Below are 23,721 nucleotides of genomic sequence, written 5' to 3' on the forward strand. Positions count from 1 at the left end.
TGGCATCGTCAAAGATTCATGGAAAACGTCTTCCGTATCACTTTCGCGGGACTCTTCTTCGTTTTGAAGGGCGTCGATAAACACTTTTAGTCTTGCTCCCGCTTTCGTTCGCTTGGGAAGAGCCCCGCCGTTACCTTCAGTCATATTTCAGCAAAAATCATCAGCAAAAAATAATCAGCTTTTAGCGTGGCTGTTGAAGCACATGTCAATTGAAAACGAGGCGCGGTAAAACATTGCGGAAGTACATCAAGTTTTACAAGCACTAAAATACAGAATGCGGGAAAATAGCGAAACGACAATACTAAAATTATATTTACATGTAAATAACACAATAAGTCAACAGACTTAATACTTATACTAATACTTGATAAATACCTATTTGTCATTTTACTGAAATTTCTATGTCGATAATGCTGTCTGAGAATTGACGTGATGTAGATAATGCTTTATTGAAAGTCCCATTCAAACCATTCTTGGTTGTATTGCATTCTTCAAATTCCCATCGCCGATCTGGTTTGGTCTGGTCTTCGTTGTTTTTTTTAGTTTGAATCTAAACATTATTTTGTTATGATTTAGACATAGCCTCTTCTGATATGATTATCCCAAGTAAATGTTCATAGACATTGATTTGCTTAAGTTGACTTTGATTCAAACGTAAGAATAAATGACACCTTTGTTTGAAAATTGTAATTATTTGCACATCTGTGTTCATAAGTAGGAATTTAAATACCCCTTTAGTGATTTGATGAGTAATTCAATAAATAGTTTATATCTGTTCAATTTAAAAACTGTAGATTTGGTCATTGATAAGTTGGTAACAGAAATAACATTTACTTCATTCTATCTATTAATGTACATATTTGCCAATTCATATATACTCAAAAGTATGTACATATTTTTGCAAAGAGAAGATTTTAAAGAACATTTTGTATTGCTTAGATTTTGACATTCAATCGTACATTTTGGTCTTGGTAACTGGAGTTTTATTGATGTTTCAGTTGGTGTAGTGCATGGAATTAATGCACCGACAAAAATTAGCTCTTGGTTACCAATTGCTGCATATACGAACCCGGAAGTGACGTATACCCATGGTCTGGGCGAAGTGCCAATAAAAGTTGATGTTCAGGTTCGGATAAGAGATACCACACGGAATAAGGATATTATCTTCAACGCCATCAACTCGGGTCATAGAGGAGAGGACGATGGATCAGAGTATGGGGGAGTGATATATGTCTATAATAGCAATGAAGTAAAAATGTTAGCCCCCGGCTCGTCAAATGGCGCTGGCACAGGAAAGCTTGTACACTTAGGTGATGTAATATTCATTAAATCATTAATGTCATTTTTCTAAATTCCATAGGGGTATGAAAATATGTTTTAATTACCAATCCGCCACAAAAAATGGAAATATTTGTTTTCGTAACCCATGCTATGAAAATGTATCAAATAGTAATCATTCTTTATTATATAACTCAATTTTGCTTGAAATAAGCATTTTCATTGGTTTAAAATTCAGCCCATTATTGAAAAAAAAATAGAAAATTTTTGTAACGTCGCTTCTGATTGGCAGATATAGCAGCGTTATGCTTTCATAGAAAATAAGTCCCATAATTAATTTTTAATTTTTAATAGAAAACCTTTCGTAAATTGAATTATAAGGATTAATTCTTACTCAGATTTTATTATCTTATATTTACTTCAATAATCTTTTGATCCAATTCAGACAAAATAAAATATGTTTTAATGTACGATTCATTGATTTATCAAGGTATTTTAAAATGTCATTAAATCAACACCCATTCTCAGTGTCTCTATTGTGACGTCACGATATCATTTGTGCCATTTTCGGATCATATTTAGTCATAGCATGAAACCAATTACAACAAGAAATGATATATTCGTGAATTTTTAACTATTGTATTATTACGGCATATAAAAACGTTTCTTAATCAGATATATTAGATAAGAAAATTATCGACGTTAAAGGCGTTCAGACAGGAGTACCGCTTAATATCTACATTTATAATGTTTGTTTAATACGTCTTTAAATATTTGATAATTGCGTCTTTTATAATATTTGTATTATACGTCTATAAATATTTGATAATTGCGTCTTTTATAATATTTGTACTATACGTCTATAAATATTTGATAATTGCGTCTTTTATAATATTTGTATTATACGTCTATAAATATTTGATAATTGCGTCTTTTATAATATTTGTATTATACGTCTATAAATATTTGATAATTGCGTCTTTTATAATATTTGTATTATACGTCTATAAATATTTGATAATTGCGTCTTTTATAATATTTGTATTATACGTCTATAAATATATTTGATAATTGCGTCTTTTATAATATTTGTATTATACGTCTATAAATATATGATAATTGCGTCTTTTATAATATTTGTATTATACGTCTATAAATATTTGATATATATTGCGATAATTGCGTCTTTTATAATATTTGTAATATACGTCTATAAATATTGATATTTGATATGTATGCGTCTATTTTATAATATTTGTATTATACGTCTATAAATATTTGATAATTGCGTCTTTTATAATATTTGTATTATACGTCTATAAATATTTGATAATTGCGTCTTTTATAATATTTGTATTATACGTCTATAAATATTTGATAATTGCGTCTTTTATAATATTTGTATTATACGTCTATAAATATTTGATAATTGCGTCTTTTATAATATTTGTATTATCCGTCTATAAATATTTGATAATTGCGTCTTTTGCATGATCCATGTAGTACATAGTCGATGATGGAGCGTTAAAATCAATTTGTTTCAGTGCAGCTAACATGTTAGAGTAACAGAGCAGATAAACCACAGACTGTCATAATAATCATGACTATGGAATTTTAACTTCTATTTTCTGTTAATCAATGTTATATACTGAATTCCGGAATTGTACCTGCTGGTGCATTGCAGCATCGTAATAATCCTTTGTTATATTCTTCCTTACTGACTTTCGTCTTCGGCACCGCCTTGCTTTTGACCGGTCGCGAGATACACCGCAGTCTATAACAGTGGCTGTTTCTGTTCCTACCTAGCGTTAAGCATAATTTAATGTAACTGGGTTGGATGTGCTTCAGTGAGTTATTACAATATGAAAATATCGCAGCTCGCAAAACATTCACACAATCACACATTACACACATGCAGTCTACTTAGCCTGTCTATAATATTTGGATTTTATTATTTTTTGCCTAATATATATCTGGCAAAAATTCTAAAAAAAGATTAAAGGAAGGTTTAGTGTACTGCACACAGGAGAGACCGTCCTTTAATGGCCAAGGCTATTAACAGGCCGTTCAGCCAATCCAAACAAAACATTTTCAAACGGTTACAATGGAACATGATTGTTTACATACATTTTTCGATTTCTTGAAAATTGTGATCCGAAGTCGGTTCACTATCTGATCCTAAAGAACGGTACGAAAATCATTACCGGCTATGTTGCTGGAGCCATTCCTCAGATTATGTTCAGTGGATTAACCATGTAATGTTTCTTTGAAAACAAACCGCATAATGAACTCCTGTATCTGGTAAACCTTCATGTAAATCTGATATTCCATAAACATCCGCATGGCAACGGCTCATAATTACAGAATAAAAATTCAAAGTAGGCGAGCAGAATAATGTTTGTATGAACACACGGCCAACAATAAAATTGAACATAACACGTATAACAGATTAGCTGTTACATTTGATGTTCGTTATATAGTGCAAGGTAATTAATGTATATCACAGGATAAGGATTAGCATCATTATCAGTGAGGCCTAAAGTTCCTAATAGATAGTCAAATATTCCAAATACGTAAGTGCATTACTTTGAATAGACATTTAAAGATGCTCCATTATAATTGTTGTTTTGCCTTTGGTGCATGCGCAATCGGTACTTCATTCCATTAGGGCATCGTGATGTCTTTCGGGACGTAATTATTATTTTTAATATTTTTATCTTTAAGTAAATTAAGTGGTGATTATGGTGTAAAGTAAGTAACTTTTGTAACTAAGGAAAAATATCCATTCATCTGTTACTGTTTTTGATAAAGAAACAATACCATTCGCTGTTGGTTGAGCATCTTTTAATATAAAAGACATGTATGATAGAGTATTCGTATATTCGTCATTAAAAAAACTTTTACAAAAAATCAATGATAAATGAAAATTCATACTTATATTGAATGGTATCTAGTTAAAAGTGTAGTAAATGCACGGAATTGCTACCAAAGATCAATCTGTCAATAAATGTTTGTTGAATAATCAAGTGCCTAAACAATATAGCTATATCACAAAGACAAAGCCAGCAACACATGTACCAGTTAGGTGACAACCACTTTGAACATTATTTGTCTCATACAAGCATTGAATTCCCACAGCCTTAATATTCAGCACGATCAACAGAGAATAATTCCTCCCCCCTAGGTGTGTAACTGGCTTTATCTTTGTGGTATAGCTAGGTACGTCACATAATGACATCATTAAGCAGACCTATATTGGCAGAATATAGCGAAAGGACAATGAGAACAACTGATAATAGACATGGGTAATCAAACAACATGTACCGGCAGTTGGATAACGAAGTGACTGTTTTGAACTAAATGGACTGCATTATAAGATTTAATGAAAGCAGTATACAAAGGCACAGTTAGCCAAACCAAACTCTGTTGATTTATTGATTGAACGATAATAAGTGTCATCTGATATATGTAGTAGTTTCATACACCGAAGTTTGATATGTTACAAACATTAATTATGTTTTAGCAGGGATAACACAAGTGCATTGACACCTTTCATGCGCTGATGTCGATGCAGATTACCAAAACGAGATAGCAATGATCAAAATGAACATATTCATCATAACGTTTTATCAGTCATGCTCGCTACATCTATAACTTATTGAACACTCATACCAGATATGATCGGGATATCTAAATTATCATAAGAGAATAATAGGAAGCATTCACTATTGTGGGATTGAGAAACAAGCTCAAAGGTTATATTTTCTTTCCCAGTTTTCGAAACATTTTCTTTAGGTTGAACAGTATGGTTTATGTACTGATGTGTGAACGAATCGCCTAGAGGAATAATCTATGCCTAGTACGAAGTGAATCATATGTAGTGCTCCATAGGATGTTAGAATCATATATTTTGTTTTAATATTTATCTATGATAGTCCATGTATGTCATTTCTTTCTTGAAGTCTCTTATCGTTCTCTCTATTTACCTGTGAATATTTCTCAGAAAATTCAGGAATTTCTTAGCTTAAAGTTATCCACAGGAAAGTATTTAAGATTTTAAGGAAGGCCCTGTTCTTTCATGTGCCTCTGTTGTTCATGTAGTCTTTGTTCCATGCATATTTAGTACTATTTTTATTTACGTAACTTTAAACACACTATGTATATGCGTAATGATATTATAATGGATCAAATATGCATATGTAATTTTATAACATTGTACTTGTACTTCAGGCGGATCTAAATACGTAGGACCGACTATAACCGGGGACTTCTCCTCAGGACATGTTCGAGTACGGTTGTGGAAGATGTGCGAGTTTGCTAAACCCGCCTATGTGTCCGATCTTGTAACCCTAGATAATAGTATGTATTTCTTATACAAGTGTGGATTGGAGAAAAATTTCAAATTTCAATTACCAGATATGTTATAAGACTATAGGTATGTCAGATCATTTCCACATTGATTTGAAATCAACTAGATCTATCGGTATGTTGCATTATAAGACTCCTTCATATTTGGATATGAATGATTGAGAAATTCTACCATAAGTTTACAAAATGATGTAATCGCGAAGTCTGCCGAAGATTTTACATATTTTTATCCCAAGGGTACACTATCCCTATCCTTCATATCCACATTTGAAAAAGTATTTTTTCTTATACGTCGATGTTTTATTGAAATTTAACAACTATGACTACATGCGTGTATTGCATGAGACCAGAAAGTAATACATATGTTGGTATGATAGAAAACACGTTATTGATATTGATATGCTTGTGCGCTATTTATGTTTCTGATGTAAGGAATTGAGATTTCAAATAAGCGATTACAATATTACTGAATTTGTATCCGAAATCAGTCCTATTAGGCAGTAGCATCTGCATCATTTATATTTACGTCTTTAAAAATGTGTGAGCAAAAGTAAAACAATGTCTAAGATTGATTATCTTATCTTATTCGACATTATGTTCAAAATCCCAAATTGTGTTCTTTGTCTAATTAATATCGCCTTTATTGTTATATGAATTTCGCATGGCTTGCTCTCTGTGTTATTTTTCTACATTGAAACGTCTTTGTTTTTATCACAGCTGCCGAGGAATCTTACAAAGAAGTGTTCCACTCCGTTGGGTTGGCTCCGGATCTCGTCATTGTACAGGTGCACCTTGACAACAATTGGGTAACAGATGCACAAGGTAATATAATACCATAAATCAATCTTATGATATGTATTACAGTCACAGTTACAATGCATCCGTTTCAGATTAGATTATTTATTTTTCTATGCTTTTAACACATTGTAAAGTTGCTAGGGAATGTACAGGTATCACGAAATTTCATCTAGAAATCCTGCAGATGTCAAAGATAAAAACTAAGAAATGGTTGCTAATTTTTAAATCCAGGAGTTACTGCCTAAATGTTTAGCGGACTACTACTGATAAAATATATCCAATTTGGTCATAATTGTTGTTTGCCAAAATTCAATGGTTCAGATAGTAGGTTTATAGGCTTAATAATCTTTATGTTTTAACTTTATTTGAAATGAACTGCTCACAATGCTCTCCATTGATAGCAATGAAACATATACATGTAATGACAGAAGATAAGGGGGAAATAGTGCTTTCCTATGTAGAAGTTTAAAAAATTTTGATGACATTATGCCCAGATAATAAACAACAAATCATGTTTACGTTTAGATCAATTTGCCACTAACGCCACATCAAAACACCTCCACACTGCATTCGATTTGATAAAATATCTATTATTTGTAAAAATGAATTGTTCGTAGTAAACTTTGTAATTTGATAGGTTCATCATCTTGCTCCATTAAACATAAAAGTATATTTTTTCCAATGTTATAATAGTTTATCACGTAATCCGCCTGATATCCAGCGACGTTACCCGTGTTATGGTATTGCACAAGACACTTGTGTAATATAAGCTGCATGAGCGCTTTTGATTGGCTAGAAATTTATTGTGACGTCACGGCTTGACGTAATTAGTAAATGATGACCCCGTAACAAATGTTAAAGTTGATGTTCTTCGAAATATAGGTTTTGAAAAAAGGTATCTGAAATTAATTAAAATGTTTTTTATAAAGACTCGTTTTATGAAATCTCACATGAAATAAACACTCATTCATGAATCAAACTTCGAGTAAACCTACAAGTATCTGATAAGAATACTTCGGTATACGTATATGTTTTAGTGGTTATTTTATTTTTCGTGCGAAAAATGCTGCATTGAAATATTGTTATTGGTCTAATTTGATTTCTGTTGCTCGTTTTATGGCAGTGATGGCGATCGATGTTGCGCCCCAATATAAGTACGTGTGCAGTATATAAACTAATAAAATGTGTCTTCTGGTTTAGGTATGTCGTTTTACTCTCAAAGTACTACGTCGTATGGAGGTGTAATGTTTGCATTCGGCAAGTACAGTATTCGCTTGTGGACACCTACAAAAGGTTCAGGATCTGCGTCTAACGGTAGGTGGAATCAGATTTAGATTGTTATAAATACCTGTATAACATATTTGTATCCCGATAAGAAGAGTACATGATTATGATTTCTTTGCATTGTCTTATGCGTAGTTACCAAGGTGTACGAGATCGTAATTAAGGCTGAAATGAAATATTGTCCGTTTGTGTTTCAAGGCATCGGGGCCTACCGTGATGCTGTATTTTGTCATGAATCACGCTATATAATGGGATTTCAGCCATGGATATCCCATCAACAAGCGATATTTTAATTGAAATAAAAAAGATTGTTACATAAATGTAATATTGCATCACGACACGAATCTTTATAGTAATTTGTTACCCTTTTAATTAACGACATCAAATCCTTTTATGAAAGATTATACAAATGCTAAAACTATCTAGTGTTGTATTATTTAAGTTATATGTGCCGTAATTTTAATACTCATGAATCAAAAAGAATATTCCTCACAAAATGTTCTATGATTTTGAGAATCACAATACTTACTATGCATAGGTTTTGATTTAACAAAACATAGAGCTGAAAAGGATTTTTGGCAGTACTGGTTTTCAGTAGATAAGTGAAGAAAAAGAGCATGTCAAACATTTCGCCCAGCTATAGCACATTAAACTTTAAACAACAAAAAAATGTTATATTAAGCAAGGATTTATAATATACGTCCTTGTATTAAGGTACGCCAAACTATATCACACTCAACATACCGAATTGATATTTGTACAACCGTCTCTAGAGGTTGAATGTATCTGTTCCAGGTGTCGTGTTTAATGCAGTGGACGGCTGGGGTAATGGCGGTCAATTTATGTACGACGATGCAGCTAGTGCACGAATCTGGGCATGGAACTTCGGGGACTTGGAAAATGATCCGATCAAACTATTGACTTATTTACGGAAACTTCCCGTTGATGGGACGTCTACACAATCTATGTCGATTATAGACGACGGCTTTGTCACAGTAACGGTATGTCTTAATGATCGAACCATCAAACTGTTTATTAATCTTCATAAAATGTCATATTTCACATATGTTATATGTAGTACGATAGCTTAGTTTAGAATCACTACCTTATACTACTATATTATCAAGAAGAAAAAACTAAGTACATATGAATTTCGCCGCTAACGTTTTCAGACCTCCTGGGTATGTATTATGACGTCATATCATAGTCACTGTATCCTGCATCCTCGATACTCCAGGGGTTCCGATCACTTACGATTTCTACACCCCTGGACTATCTCATCGTAAAACTGGAGGCAACAGAACAGAACAGGTAATTTAGTCCTTTGATGTACATCAAAAGAGCCGTATAACGGTACACTGTGGTTGACTATGTGGCTTTGAAGTTGGGAGTCGCTCTCTCTGTAGTCTTCAAAGGAAATCTTTGCTGGTCTGTGATTGGTCAAATATTTTCAGCTGAGCTGCCTTCAATTTCACTATGAGATAGTCCAGGGGTGTAGAGATCGTAAGTGATCGGAACCCCTGGAGTATCGAGGATGTGTATCCTGACGCCATAATAGTAGGAGGGGAGATAATATTGCAAGGAACGCAATAAGATGAAGGAATTGTTCATATTATAGCGTCATACACCTATCTATGCTTTAAAACTGGTTCAAAAAGTTTTATAAACATGTCTTCCTTGCTTACATATTTTAACATAATATTTCATTACTACAGGTACAGGTAGATGTGGGTACCAACCAGGGGTACCGCTTTTACACGGCCGGGACTGGTCCGACCACAGATAATCTAGGACCGTCTGTGTATTACGGCGGAGTGTTTTATGGAATTATGGACGATACTCTCATGATGTGGCACCCAGACGACTCTGAGACATATGGGTGTCTAGCTATGGCATACGGTCAGTGGGGGGACGGCAATGAACAGCAATGTATCAAAGAGGCGGACAGTCAGATAGTCATACAGTTGGCCTATGCGGATGTTGATGGTACGAAATTCCTCATGGAAAATGAGTTAATTGTTAACCATAAGTAAAATACCTCAACATTTTAAGGATCTCTTTTCTTTTAATGGGCTTTGAGGATAACGGTGGATTATTTTGTCGTTGTCGTAAGTGTCATCAATATTTCCACTGTGGCATTCGTTGAAAATATCAACTAATGGATATATCATAGGCCACATATGATATAATGAAAACTTAAGAAACAGTATATATGTAAATGTCAACCACACTTTTGTAATGCTGTAAGAAACAATGAGAATGTTTAAAGCAAAATAAATCTAATTAATGCATTTTCATAAGTTTTAGTATTCATTTTTCGCCATTACATTTTTGTCAACCTAACCATGAAAAGCATTTCACTATTAAACATTTTCAGAACCCCCATGTGGGGAAAGAGGCTGCAACCCGTCCGATATAGGGCCTACGTGTTTGTGTGCCGGTTCCGGATATGAAGGACAATACTGTGGTGCACGTAAGTCATTGTTACATTGTTCCTTTTTCTTAACTCTCTACGAAAATCTACTTTATTATTTTAACAGACACTAAGAAAAGATACACGCAGTCAAATGGCACTCTCAAGAAATAGATTTAAACGTTCACGCACTAATAATTTCTTCTTGGTATGAAACAATTATGAAACAATTTTACTTAAACTATTGTTTGTCACCAGCCATTTTCATTATAACGCCGTTGTACGTGTGTCTACAACACAAAATTATATTGGCTTTCACTAACCATTTATCCCTTTCAGTTGTGCAATGTATTCCCCCAAGTGGTCATCAATATGCAAACTACGCCCCTGTGCAGTTAATGTACGATTTCGCAGCCAATGTAACATTCACGTGTCAGGATGGATATGAATATCAACAGGGTGATAAGCAGTCGATGTGTGATGCTTTTAAGGCCTGGAACGGAGACCCGTACATCTGTACCCGTAAGTAATGCTTGTTTGTGTCATTCATTAGTTTGTTTCTCTTGTGATTGCAGCCACGACACTGAACAGTTTGGTAAAATTTTCTTTAACAAAATAACATTGTTGAACGATTGCTTGATAGGTTCTACATCATGCTTTTGTCGCAGTTATATGAGCATGGTTTTCACAAACGCTCTGAGTATTACCAAAGTAAGAAGAATGTTGTACCAAGTTTAACTACGTGCTAATTATCATTATAAGTATAATTATTTCGCCCCTGTGTTTCTATAGTGTTTAGAAGAATTTTGATGCATAAACATTTTCTTTGGGTTGTAAGTACATGTATGACTTTTAACAGGGGCGCCTCTATAAAAAAAAAGCCCGGGCTTGTACATAAATAAAACTAGTATGAGTTATTCATGGTCCTGTAAAGTTAAAACATCTACGTCGATCCGTCAAAGTCTTGAATGTAATGTAATATCAAAGTAAAAAAATAACCTAAATGTAGATGATTTATCTAAAATTAATGTTACTGAAATATACCCGTTTTGGAAGTCCGGAAAATGGAAACCTGAAGTACGACCAACCTACGGGTTCTGGGTGATTAGTGCTTGTGTTGTTTGGTGCGTTAATATGAAGAAGACAGAATTAAAGACAAGATGGTTTTTTCAAGCTTAAACCGAAATATCGAAAAGTGACACCTCGCAAATTATAGTGACACAGAGTAGATTCTACTTAGATAGTCCGCTAACACCTGCCTATACATGTAGGACTTATCATGAGATTTCCATGCTTTTGTACTAAACATTAACGCATAATAATCAGGTACAGGTAGAAAACAGACCTTTCTAGTTTAGCAATACCAAGCATTATCAAACATCATTTCCGGGACAAAACAATTCCTTAAAACCATATTCTGTCGAAGCCCCCTTTGACCCGCTATGGGCCTATGCGGCCCTCAGACCCCTCGCCTGGGCTTGCACATGTAAAAGCCTCAAGCTACACAGGCTTATGTAATGATATTTGTTACACAACCAGTGGAAGGTTCGTGTGTGACGCTTTGATTACTAGTACGATTTGTACACTGTCACCTACATCAGACAAATGACAAGTTGATTAAGATCAGGCAGCATAATAAGATAAATGACTAAGCAGCATAAGTACACAGTTCGGATGACCAGATGACCAGGTCACTATACACAGGTTTAATAAAAAAAATGAAATGACCATATATATCTTCCTATAAAGTGACATTTGGCAACCACTTTTGGGACTATATATTAATGTACTAACAGTTGTTACCATCATTGTGATTGCCATGGTAACACAGGTTTTGTGAAATGATAATAAATTTGTTCAAATTTGGTCAATTGTTGTAACCTATGGATGTCTATAACTTCCCACCGGCTACCATGGCAACATGATGGAACATAATCATTGGCATTCAGGTCTAGTTGATATTCGAGAATTATCTATATAATTTTTTTTCGACACTAGCTTTGTCGTGCGGGCAGCCAGAAGAAGGCGTACACTCTTCAAAGACAGTGGCAGGACTCACAATTAATGAGGTGGTGACCTACGTATGTGCCGATGGATATGGGGTGGAAAGCGGCGACTTGGAGAGAACTTGTCAGACGAATCAGCAATGGAGTGGATCAGCACCTGTGTGTGTTCGTAAGTAAACTTACTTACTAGCAATGAAATGGAGCACCACCTGTTTGTGCTTGTAAGTAAATTTAGTAATCAGTAATGCAGTGGATCAGTACCTATATGTGCTCGTTAGTAAATTTAGTAATCAGCCAGGGAGTGGATTACTCGTATGTGCTCGTAAGTACATTCAGTAATCAGTTTTGGAGTGTATCAACACCTGTTTATATTGTCAGTAAATTTACTAATATATAATGAAGTGGATCAGCACCTGTATGTGCTGGTCAGTAAATTGAGTAATCAGCTAGGAAGTATATCAGCACCTGTATGTGCTCGTAAGTAAATGTAGTAATCAGATAGGAAGTGGATCAGCACTTGTATGTGCTTGTAAGTAAACTTACTAATCAGCAATGACGTGGATCAGCACTGGTATGTGCTTGTAAGTAAATGTAGTAATCAGATAGGAAGTGGATCAGCACTTGTATGTGCTTGTAAGTAAACTTACTAATCAGCAAAGGAGTGGATCAGCACCTGTATGTGCTTGTAAGTAAATGTAGTAATCAGATAGGAAGTGGATCAGCACTTGTATGTGCTTGTAAGTAAACTTACTAATCAGCAAAGGAGTGGATCAGCACCTGTATGTGCTTGTAATAAATTTAGTAATCAGCTATATATTGGATCAGCAACTGTATGTGCTAGTAAGTAAATTTAGCAATTAGCTATGAAGTGAATAAGCACCTAAATGTGCTCGTAAGTAAACTTATTAATCAGCAATGAAGTGGATCAGCATATGTATGTGCTTGTAAATAAATTTAGTAATCAGCTAGGAAGTTTATCAGCACTTGTATGTGCTTGTAAGTAAACTTACTAATCAGCAATGGAGTGGATCAGTACCTGTATACGCTCGTAGGTAAACTTACTAATCAGCAATGAAGTGGATCAGCACTTGTATGTGCTTGTTAGTAAATTTACTAATCAGCAATGAAGTGGATCAGCACTTGTATGTGCTTGTTAGTAAATTAAGTAATCAGCTAAGGAATGGATCTGCACCTGTATGTGCTCGTAAGGAAACTTCCTAATCAGCAATGGAGTGCATCAGCATCTGTACGTGCTTGTTAGTAAAATTTAGTAATCAGCCATGGAGTGGAAATCAGCACTTGTATACGTGCTTCGTAAGTAGATTATAATCAGCCATGGAGTAATCAGCACTTGTATTGTTCGTAGTGGTAATCAGCAATGACGTGGATCAGCACTGGTATGTGCTTGTAAGTAAACTTACTAATCAGCAATGAAGTGGAGCAGCACCTGTATGTGCTTGTAAGTAAATTTAGTAATCATCTAGGAAGTGGATCAGCACCTGTATGTGCTTGTAAGTAAACTTACTTATCAGCAAAAAAGTGGATCAGCACTTGTATTTGCTTGTAAGTAAACTTAGTAATCAGCAATGGAGTGGATGAGTACCTGTATATGTTCGTAAGTAAACTTACTTACCAGCAATGAAGTGGAGCACCACCTGTATGTGCTTGTAAGTAAATTTAGTAATCAGTAATGCAGTGGATTAGCACCTGTATGTGCTTGTGAGTAAATTGAGTTAACAGCTAGGAAGTGGATAAGCACCTCTATGTGCTCGTAAGTAAACTTAGTAATCAGCAATGAAGTGGATCAGCATATGTATTTGCGTGTAAATAAATTTAGTAATCAGCAATGAAGTGGATCAGCACTTGTATGTGCTTGTAAGTAAATTTACTAATCAGCAAAGCAATGGATCAGCACCTGTATGTGCTTGTTAGTAAATTTAGTAAGCAGCGATGGATTGGAGGACCACCTGTATGTGCTTGTAATAAACTTAATAATCAGCTATAGATTGGAGCACCACCTGTATGTGCTTGTAAGTACACTTACTAATCAGCAATTGGCGTGGATCAGCACTTGCATGTGTTCGTAAGTAATCTTATTAAGCAGCTATAAAGTGGATCAACACCTGTATGTGCTCGTAAGTAAATTTACTTATCAGCTATGGAGTGGATTAGCACATGTTTGTGCTCGTAAGTAAACTTACTAATCGAGAAATTGAGTAAGGTTGTAAGTAGCGTTATTACAAAAAAAAACCTTATCCGTAAGTACGATTATTGGTTGAAAACATCTCCCTTTAAATCAGAAAGAATGATTTTTCTATGGTAAATAATTTGAAAATCAGGGGGAACTCATTCCTTCTCATAATTAAGATTGTGAAGTCAGTAAACCATTTTCCCACTTGTATGTAAAAACGAACTTTAGTCAAAAGGAAGAGTTTTCCAATTTTTTTAAAACAAAAATCGGAGAGTCAGAAAGAAAGTCATTTTCTTTCATTTCCTGTTAATAGGGATAGACAATTGCTATGGAAAACACCATCACTATCGTAAGTTTGATTACCACGAGGCGAAGCAGATTAACTAAGGATTGAGAAGTATGGACTAAATGTTGTTACCCCCGTAAGAAAGATTAAAAAATAATTGCTGGATCTGGGAAATCAAAATACGCACTAGATTAAAAATTAAGGAGCCATGAAAAAATGCTTTCTCAAAGATGAAAGGCATTTATATTATTGGATGGAACAGCTTTTTTAAAACTCAAATAATACAAATTAGTACTGTCTGTTATTTGATTGTGATTTCAGTAAGTTGTATGGATCCTATGGAAACCCCTACAACCGTAGAGCGAACTAACACAGGTTTGATTGTCGGAGTGACCGCCACATTCCAGTGTGTTATCGGATATGAGTACGACAGTGGAGACCTGAACAGGCTCTGTCAGACGGACGCAACATGGAGTGGGGTCCAACCAGTTTGTACACGTAAGTCTGTCATAGAGTCTTACCTGGTATGTGATATCGCTATATTGAAAACATCGGCGAGATTATGTTTGCTGTTTTACAGTCTCGAACTATTCTGTAGTATTGTTTTGTTTTTAAGATTCTAAATTGTTGCCATTAATATTTACTTGGTTAAGTCTTTATTGTATGCAACTGTAGCAATAGATTGTTTGGTTATTTTTGCAACATTCTCTCAGCCATGAGAGAAAAGTAGACTGATCCTTTAAGACATTGAATAATAGCTTCACAATACTTGAGCCGCATGAAAACTGTAATGCGAGTGTTTTTTACACTCCTTTTATTGTTTTATGATATTCCATTTAGCTTGATAAATATAATTCTGAGCCCCGTAGAGATTATAATAATATGTTGAATGCTGCTCAGCCGTGAATCAATTCGCCTGTGTACGGCACGGCAGTTTCCAGTATGCTTTGTGTGAATAACTACTGTGATAGAAATAAACAAAGACGTGGTTTACTTCTATTGGTTCTTCATTACTCTCACAGGAGCGCGTCGTCTACATATGGTTATTTGAAGCGGGAACGAAACCCCTGCAAACATAATACGTAAGCTTCTATAAGTTTCTGAACATATACACATACTATTTACATCCACAAATATATTGTAATTACATTCTATAATTACCTTTGACTAGTTGGTAACAATTAGTCGGAAGTGTCGTGGAGTAAGGAGTCCCTGTGTCTCGGAGTAACCTCGAAAGGCTAGTTCAGCTCCGCAAATGAAATGTCTAACGTCGCGCTCCCCCTTGCACACTACTTATATACCCGCTCACACACACACCCCTACATGTATACTCCTGCATGCACGCACAAACATACCCGTACTCAAACCGGACAAACAGGCTAAACAAGCTATGACTGACAGGAAACCTGGACACACATGGACTAACTATAAATAGGCACACAGGTAAACAGGACACACTCCCTGTAAACGGTAACGCAACAAATACACTACACAGACAAATGAACGTAGTACATTTGACCCTATGACATACTCCCCGTTTTGAAATAAGACGTCCCGACACAATTAATATTACAATCTATCTTACAGCATTACAGCTATCATTAAACACTCCTGGAACTAAAAATAAAGTTTATTTATACATCTTTTTATTTATAAACCTGTATTATCGCATTTTCAAGTATGTACAAACAATGGTCAACATTATGAACAAGTTTCTGCAAATTTCTGAAAATGAAACGCATCATTTTTTCCTTAGCAAAGGACCCAATCTCCCTCGACAATCTGTTGCATTTGCCATTCCCCATACCTACTAGGAGCTCGGCGCACTCGATTGGAGCGTCTCGGAGATGGTGTGTAATTAATATAATCAATATCTACTGTAGTAGTGTTCCCGCTATGGGAATTAGTCCGAGTTTCCTCCGACCTCTCTGCCCCGGTCGTACCGGTAACAACTCCATCATTAGAACTTTGTGAGTTATTTTCTGAATTTTGTGAAATTCTGGAATTGGATATACTTTCACTGGTATTACCAGTAAATATACTTCTACTAGAACTTGAAACATTACGACCTCTACTAGCCCTCCTTGGAACAACTCCATCATTATAACTTTGTGAGTTATTTTCTTTACCTACCGTTACATCATCAAATACGCTAGAACTGATTCGTGCCCGACCCCGACCTTTTCTCATGGGTGTACTGGTCTTACCTGCTCCTCCTAAAGCAAGCAGCTGCTCTTACTCCTCAGTAGTTAAAATCTTGTAATGCCTAGCATCTAAACTACTTATTAGTTCATGGACACTTACCGATTCTTTTGGTCTGGTACCGGTTTCGGTAGACTGGAGTTTCATGTCCTGGCCTCCCTGCGCCATGCTTAAAGGAAGAACCGTCGACTGTACGACTACAGGTAAGAAGCTCAAAAAAACTAACGAAGTTCCTGTACCCGGGTCAACACATAGAAATATTGAACACAGAACATAGAAACACAACATTGAAATATTAACATAAAACATAGAATAAATATCTCGCAAACACTCCGCACAAAATATATACAACTCAACCTAACTCTCTTACTCAACCTAAAGCAGTTCGTACTTATAACAGTCAAACAGTCTTGTCTGAGTCGTCAGAGTGAGTCAATCAGTAAATGCAGAGTACAAATTATGTCAACAACGTAATACAATAGCTGCGAAATAAATGGTAAATACTAGTACTACAAAATAGTTCAAAATACCTGATATATTTTTATAACATTTAGTTATTTACAGGAGTCACTGAATGTTCGTAAATCCGTACGTGGCCTTGACCTCTAGCTCGGTGTCGTGGTCCTCCGCGCGCTTAAATCGGGCACTTGTTGACGCAGGCTGTTGACAACGCACTCTGTTGACACGCTCTGTAACCTATACGGTACCGCGATGTGCACATTATAATGAGCTCACCAAGATAATATTATGTTGACACACTAGTGATTTTGACTTCCACACAATTCCCGCGGGGTTGAAACTCGTAGGCCTACGAAAAACATGTGGCTCCAACCATGACGATGAAAATGGAAATAGGGCGTTGGCTCACGATATCCATGTTCACGTCGTCCGCTCGGGGTTTCCAAATAGGAGATTTCAGAAAAGATGGCGTGACGTCACAGAAAGTTTACATCCGGGTCCTCAAAGGTACAAACACGGTATGGCGACTAATAAAAACAATAACAGATACGTACATCCCTGTGAACAATCGATACGTTGACAAAAGTATACACTTTCATACTTGCAAATTCTGATTTCAAAATAGTTTCTTATTGTTTCAGAGGTTACAGACATTTATATTTACAATTGTTTATTGCTAAATATATTTGTTTAGATTTAGTGTTGAAGCCAGCTTGCGAAGCGGTGCCGGGCCGTCACACGTACCCGCTTTTTGTTCACACGTTGAAATCCATGTTGTGAAAAAGTTATGAATAGATAATTGATTTCAATGTATCATATTTCTGTTATACACGAACAATCTGTTCATAACACTATTTAATATAAATATAACGAAATGTGAACCACCTGGCCAGACCACGGCGCTCGTGCATGGCTTCGCTGGTAGATCACCTCGGGCAACAGCCGATAGTTGGGAAATTAATAATATTTATACGTAATTACCAACACATATCTCAATAAGTACTTGTAAAATATATATATTTCGTTATTTCCCATGTATATATTATTTCAAATGAATGGTATAAACCACCGTTACACATAAATGAAGATATACATGTATGTGTCCGTAGACGTACAGTATGGCTGCCGATATCTCGAAAAATAAAATAGTGAAATCGTTCAATTTCATGAGTTTATTTTTTTTATTTTTTTAATCACTTTTATTCCATGTGCCGTTATATGAAGTCCCAAATTGAGGTGATATTACTTTTAAATAATTTGAATACATGTTAGATAGACTACATTTAGATTTTTGAATATAGCTACAATGTAGATCGTAATTACTATAAATGCCGACCAGGACACATTGCGCACGGCTTTGAGAATTCTAAAATACTCGAAGTTTTGTTTTAAAATATGATAAAAAGTAACTATAAAATGACTCATTTGAATGTTATAAACTAAATTCCAAAATTTCTAACGAAAAAGTTAACCAGAATACATAATTTTGTGACTATGAAAAATGACGAAATTCGGGATCTCGGCAGTACTGTACATGTACGTAATGGCTGCAGTGCGCTTGGGGTATCTACGAAGGCAAATTTTAATTTGGTCATAATCACACATCGTAAGGTGTTTTACCAAGTAAGACTTAGAAAACAGTAATTGCTTATTAAAATATCAGTATAATATTTGGGGAAACTTGGAATTTAATTTGTATTTTCTGTCAATTTTGTAACTTCTGTCAATGTTTATACGTAGGTCTAATGGCGACCGTGTTTTTTTCTCGTGGCGGTAGAAAATGGAGTATAAACGGAGTAAAATATAGAAATACCAGATGTTTATATCTAAATATTATTGTTAAATATTTTTATTTACCCTTTTTATAATTAAAATAACGCAATAGTTCTCGGATTGTCGTACTATTTATTACAATAAAATGTAAACAAACATCGCAAGCGGCTGATTTCCCTCTATGTTTATGTGCAGATATACGGAGTTGTACCTTTGAGCGCCCGGATGTACCTTTGTGTGACGTCATCGCCATCTTTTCTGAAATCTCCTATTCTCAAAATATGAAGACGAACTTCTCAGCGCAGTACCACTACAGCTCCTGTCCCTACATGGGCACCATTTGTGATAGAAATAAACAAAGACGTGGTTTACTTCTGTTGGTTCTTTATTACTCTCACAGGAGCGCGTCGTCTACATATGTTTTTTTTGAAGCGGGAACGAAACCCCTTTGACTAGTTGGTAACAATTAGTCGGAAGTGTCGTGGAGTAAGGAGTCCCTGTGTCTCGGAGTAACCTCGAAAGGCTAGTTCAGCTCCGCAAATGAAATGTCTAACGTCGCTCTCCCCCTTGCACACTACTTATATACCCGCTCACACACACACCCCTACATGTATACTCCTGCATGCACGCACAAACATACCCGTACACAAACCGGACAAACAGGCTAAACAAGCTATGACTGACAGGAAACCTGGACACACATGGACTAACTATAAATGGCACACAGGTAAACAGGACACACTCCCTGTAAACGGTAACGCAACAATTACACGACACAGACAAATGAACGTAGTACATTTGACCCTATGACACTACATATTGTGATCATTCAATTCTAATGTTGTATTATTTTATAGGAGTACAATGTCCCGCACCTGCAAGCGCCAGCGGCACCAACAGTGATCTATCCTACAACGGCATTCTGTTCGAGGATGAAGCAACTTATACCTGTGACGCTGGTTACCATATTGCCAACAAGACATCATTCAAAACTACGTGCCAGGCGGATAAGACTTGGTCACCGACAAGCGTCTGTGAAAGTAGGTCCAACAAAAACGACATATTTACTATTTATGGATAGTTACATCTCCATTCATTCTTGCATCAGTATTGTAGTTATTAAAGTGAACAGTCGGGCAAGAATAGCTAAAGTCGGTAAAATGGTGTGAATGTATCCAGAATAATTTCTTATGGAATAGAAAAAATAAACTTTCTCGTCAAAATCTGTCTGCGCACGCAGAAATTAATTTAAAGTATAGGAATCCTAAAACGTCCTCCCGGCTGACTATGCCCGTGGTTACATTTCCACGCAGCCTCGCTTTCAATGTTTTCACCTTTTCTTTATTTCAATGGTCAGAACTGGGAAACGTAAGCAGAACTTGGCCGTCGCATTAATATGTGAGAACGTTTGGAAGGCCAATGAACGCATTTAGACTGGTTTTCTTTGCCCGACTATTCACTTTAAAAAAGAAAAAATAATATTTTAAAAGGTTTTTGGCCTCTTTACACTATGATATTTGGTATAGCTTACCTAATTAACGTGCTACTAATTAGATTACATTTCCCTATGGGCTATATAATGGGGAAAGTGGCATCGTCTACATAAATGATTATTTTAGCTCATTAATTTTGTAAACTAAAGTACAGTCAGCTACCGTGGCGAAATTATTCGTACAGAAAAAAATATTAATCTATATGCATTTTAATTTCCTAGTTTGAGAATTTTTTAAAATGACATGAAAAGGTCATAAAAATATTCGAACCATAATTTTCTTTTTGATCCGCATAAAGAATAACATTAAACTTAGAGTAGGGCATACCGAGTGATTCTGCGTTCTTCGCCTGACACATTTTTGTCCAGACAACACAATGCATACCATTAACTAGAGTCTAGTACTTTGGCGTTAAACCAAAAGTGCTCCAGTGAATTAATTGATGGTTTAACATACCGTGGTACCAAATTAATGTTTCATGTTAAAGGTATCAGTCTTTCTGGGACAAGGATGTCATTTGTTTTTCTATGGTTGTGTCGCACGTTTATCACATGAATGATTTCAGTATTTCATTTACCAATGCCATCATTTATATAACTAAACAACATAACAAGCATATAAATATCAATTGCTATCAGTCTAAACAGACAAATATTCTTAATCTAAAATTGACTAGATATTCACAAGAATTTCATGGTCAATAACCTAACTGGAAATTGACACGAAGCAACTAAACTTAATACATACTACTTTACAGTGTGTATGTATGTATGTATGTATGTATGCAGGTAGCAGGTAGGTAGGTAGGTAGGTAGGTATGTAGGTATGTATGTAGGTAGATAGGTATGTAGGTATTATGTAGGTAGGTAGGTGGGTAGGTAGGTAGGGTATGTATTGCTGAATCGGTATTATGTCTGAGTGGTAGGTAGGTTGGTTATAATTGGGTAGTCTCTATGATAGGTAGGTAGGTAGGTATATTGCTGAATCGGTATTTTTATGAAAATTAAAAGAATAAAAGAAAATGCACACAAAAATTAATATTCTCAACTCTGAGTGGAAAAAAATACATATTACTTAAAATCTTAACTTAACAGTTACATGAAATTTTCGCGATGGTCAAATTCAAATTCAAAGATTAAGTTCAGGATAGGATAACCTATTAGGTCTGGTCATGACAGGAAGTTCTTATAGTCTGTTTCATACTTAACAAATCATGCCCCAACAGTCTAAGGGAAAAAGTACACTTAAGTGTTGTCAGTGAAAATATCAGTTTAAATATTTACGAGCAAACCTCGACAACCATTTTTCAATTTTATTGTATATATAAAAATATTATCCTAAATGACATCATTTTTGAGAATTTTTTGTGACATTATGTAAAACAAATGAAATGGATTTTAGCTTAAACGTTACCAATATTAAAAAGTCCTTTGCATGACACCCAAGTGGGTATATTTTCAGAAGAACCTACTCGAGGTGGACTTTAAACATTAAGCATAAAGGGCTTTTAGTTTTGAGTGATAATGCAAGTTATAAAAAATGAGCATTTTGTTTCTATTGAATGCAAAGTTTACCTCTGTAGATAAACATTTCCAATATACGTTTTATTGTAGAAGTTCTGTGTCCTGCTTTCCCAGTGGGAGTTAAGGCAGATATAACGTCTGCACAGGGCATTGAGTACGGAAACGTGATCCAATATCAGTGTCAAGTCGGAACGATGCTAGTGTCCGGTGCCCTTCAAAGTACGTGTCAGTCGGACACCTCCTGGAGCGGAACACCGCCAGTTTGTCAAGGTAACTAATATGCTACTTGTTAGTTCCCTACCGGTGAAACCAGAGGGGACTATAGTGTTTGTTACCGTCTGACTGTCCGGATTTGGTTTCCAGATGATAACTTGAGAACGAATAGATGAATTCTAATCAAACTTCACACAATAGTAGCATTTGGGAAATACAGCTTGGGGTTGAATGTGGGGTCAAAAGGTCAACTACAAAGCTCTAAAAATAGATTGTTTAAACTTATTGGTTTCCGAATAATAACTCTATAACAAATCAACAGAATTTGTTAAAACTTCATACAATGGTAGCGTAGGAGGTGACACAAATTGGGATTGAATTTGGGTTCATAAGGTCAATTATAAAGGTCACTGCTGCTGAAAACAGATTGTTTCACAAAATATTAGTTTCCAGACGATACCTTGCGAAAACACCAATGATTTTTATCAAACTTCACACAATGGTAGCATATGACAGAATACAGCTTGGCATAGGATTTGGCGTCAAAAAAGGTCAACTACAAAGTTCACTGTTACTAATAATAAATTGTTACACAAATTTTAGTTTCCGGACAATAACTTCAGAACTCATCAACGGAATTTGTTCAAACTATATACAATGGTAACTTAGGAGATAACATAGCTTGGTCTTGAATTTGGGGTTAAAAGGTCAACTACAAAGGTCACTACTACTAAAAATATATTAGTTTCACAAAATATCAGTTTCCAGACGATAACTTGACAATGTTATTATAATAGAACCTGCCTGTATATGAAGAATGAGGAACCCTCTTTGGGTTCCAAACACATCTTACTCAATAGGATTGAAGTAAGTACATACAAATAGATATCAAGGAACGTCTTGCTTTTGACAAGTATGATATTAATAACCAAAGGTAGATATAAATTGGAACAGAATCATCGGAGTGTTAATTACTATCTAGCTATCTCTGGTATGGTATCTCTTTAGTGCTAATAAATCTCCTGTTGCAATCATCGAATAGGATGATTCGTCAACAAACTTAATAGAAATCCTTAGAAACATCGCAGATAAGAAACAGAAAAAATCCCCGAAGGTACTAGCTATTACTGACATACATGTACTTTGTTCGATGCTGGGAATTTGGCAAAATCATAAGAATTAGGTTTAGGTCAGTGCATGGCAATCTGATGCTTTCCATCTCCTACTCAATGTTTTGAATGGAAAAGTACAAAATTAATGAAAATCATATGTGACTTCTAATTTCTGCACCAGCTGTTATGTTTTGACTCATATTTATAATTATTTCATTATGTGATGAAATACGGTTGTATTACCATGCTATCCGGAATCGCTGTCCGCTCTATTTTGTCTGTTAGTCTCGCCGTCAAGTAGACGCTTGTAATGTTAAGCTAT

General features: G+C 35.3%; 1 protein-coding gene across 1 annotated transcript in view; it reads left to right on the top strand.

The window, feature by feature from the left end:
* Positions 1-593: 593 nt before the first annotated feature.
* LOC138334421 (uncharacterized) overlaps positions 594-23,721 on the top strand; it is a 36,197-nt gene continuing 13,069 nt past the window's right edge. Inside the window, exons 1-13 of the mRNA XM_069283088.1 lie at positions 594-606; positions 999-1,310; positions 5,509-5,637; positions 6,364-6,468; positions 7,645-7,758; positions 8,524-8,729; positions 9,444-9,714; positions 10,106-10,201; positions 10,481-10,663; positions 12,140-12,316; positions 14,946-15,122; positions 19,916-20,098; positions 22,165-22,344. Of these exons, the coding sequence (XP_069139189.1) occupies positions 594-606; positions 999-1,310; positions 5,509-5,637; positions 6,364-6,468; positions 7,645-7,758; positions 8,524-8,729; positions 9,444-9,714; positions 10,106-10,201; positions 10,481-10,663; positions 12,140-12,316; positions 14,946-15,122; positions 19,916-20,098; positions 22,165-22,344 (2,146 nt within the window). The remainder of the gene's footprint in view (positions 607-998; positions 1,311-5,508; positions 5,638-6,363; positions 6,469-7,644; positions 7,759-8,523; positions 8,730-9,443; positions 9,715-10,105; positions 10,202-10,480; positions 10,664-12,139; positions 12,317-14,945; positions 15,123-19,915; positions 20,099-22,164; positions 22,345-23,721) is intronic.

Source organism: Argopecten irradians, chromosome 11 (assembly GCF_041381155.1).
Source record: "Argopecten irradians isolate NY chromosome 11, Ai_NY, whole genome shotgun sequence".
NCBI classification, from domain to species: Eukaryota; Metazoa; Mollusca; class Bivalvia; order Pectinida; family Pectinidae; genus Argopecten; species Argopecten irradians.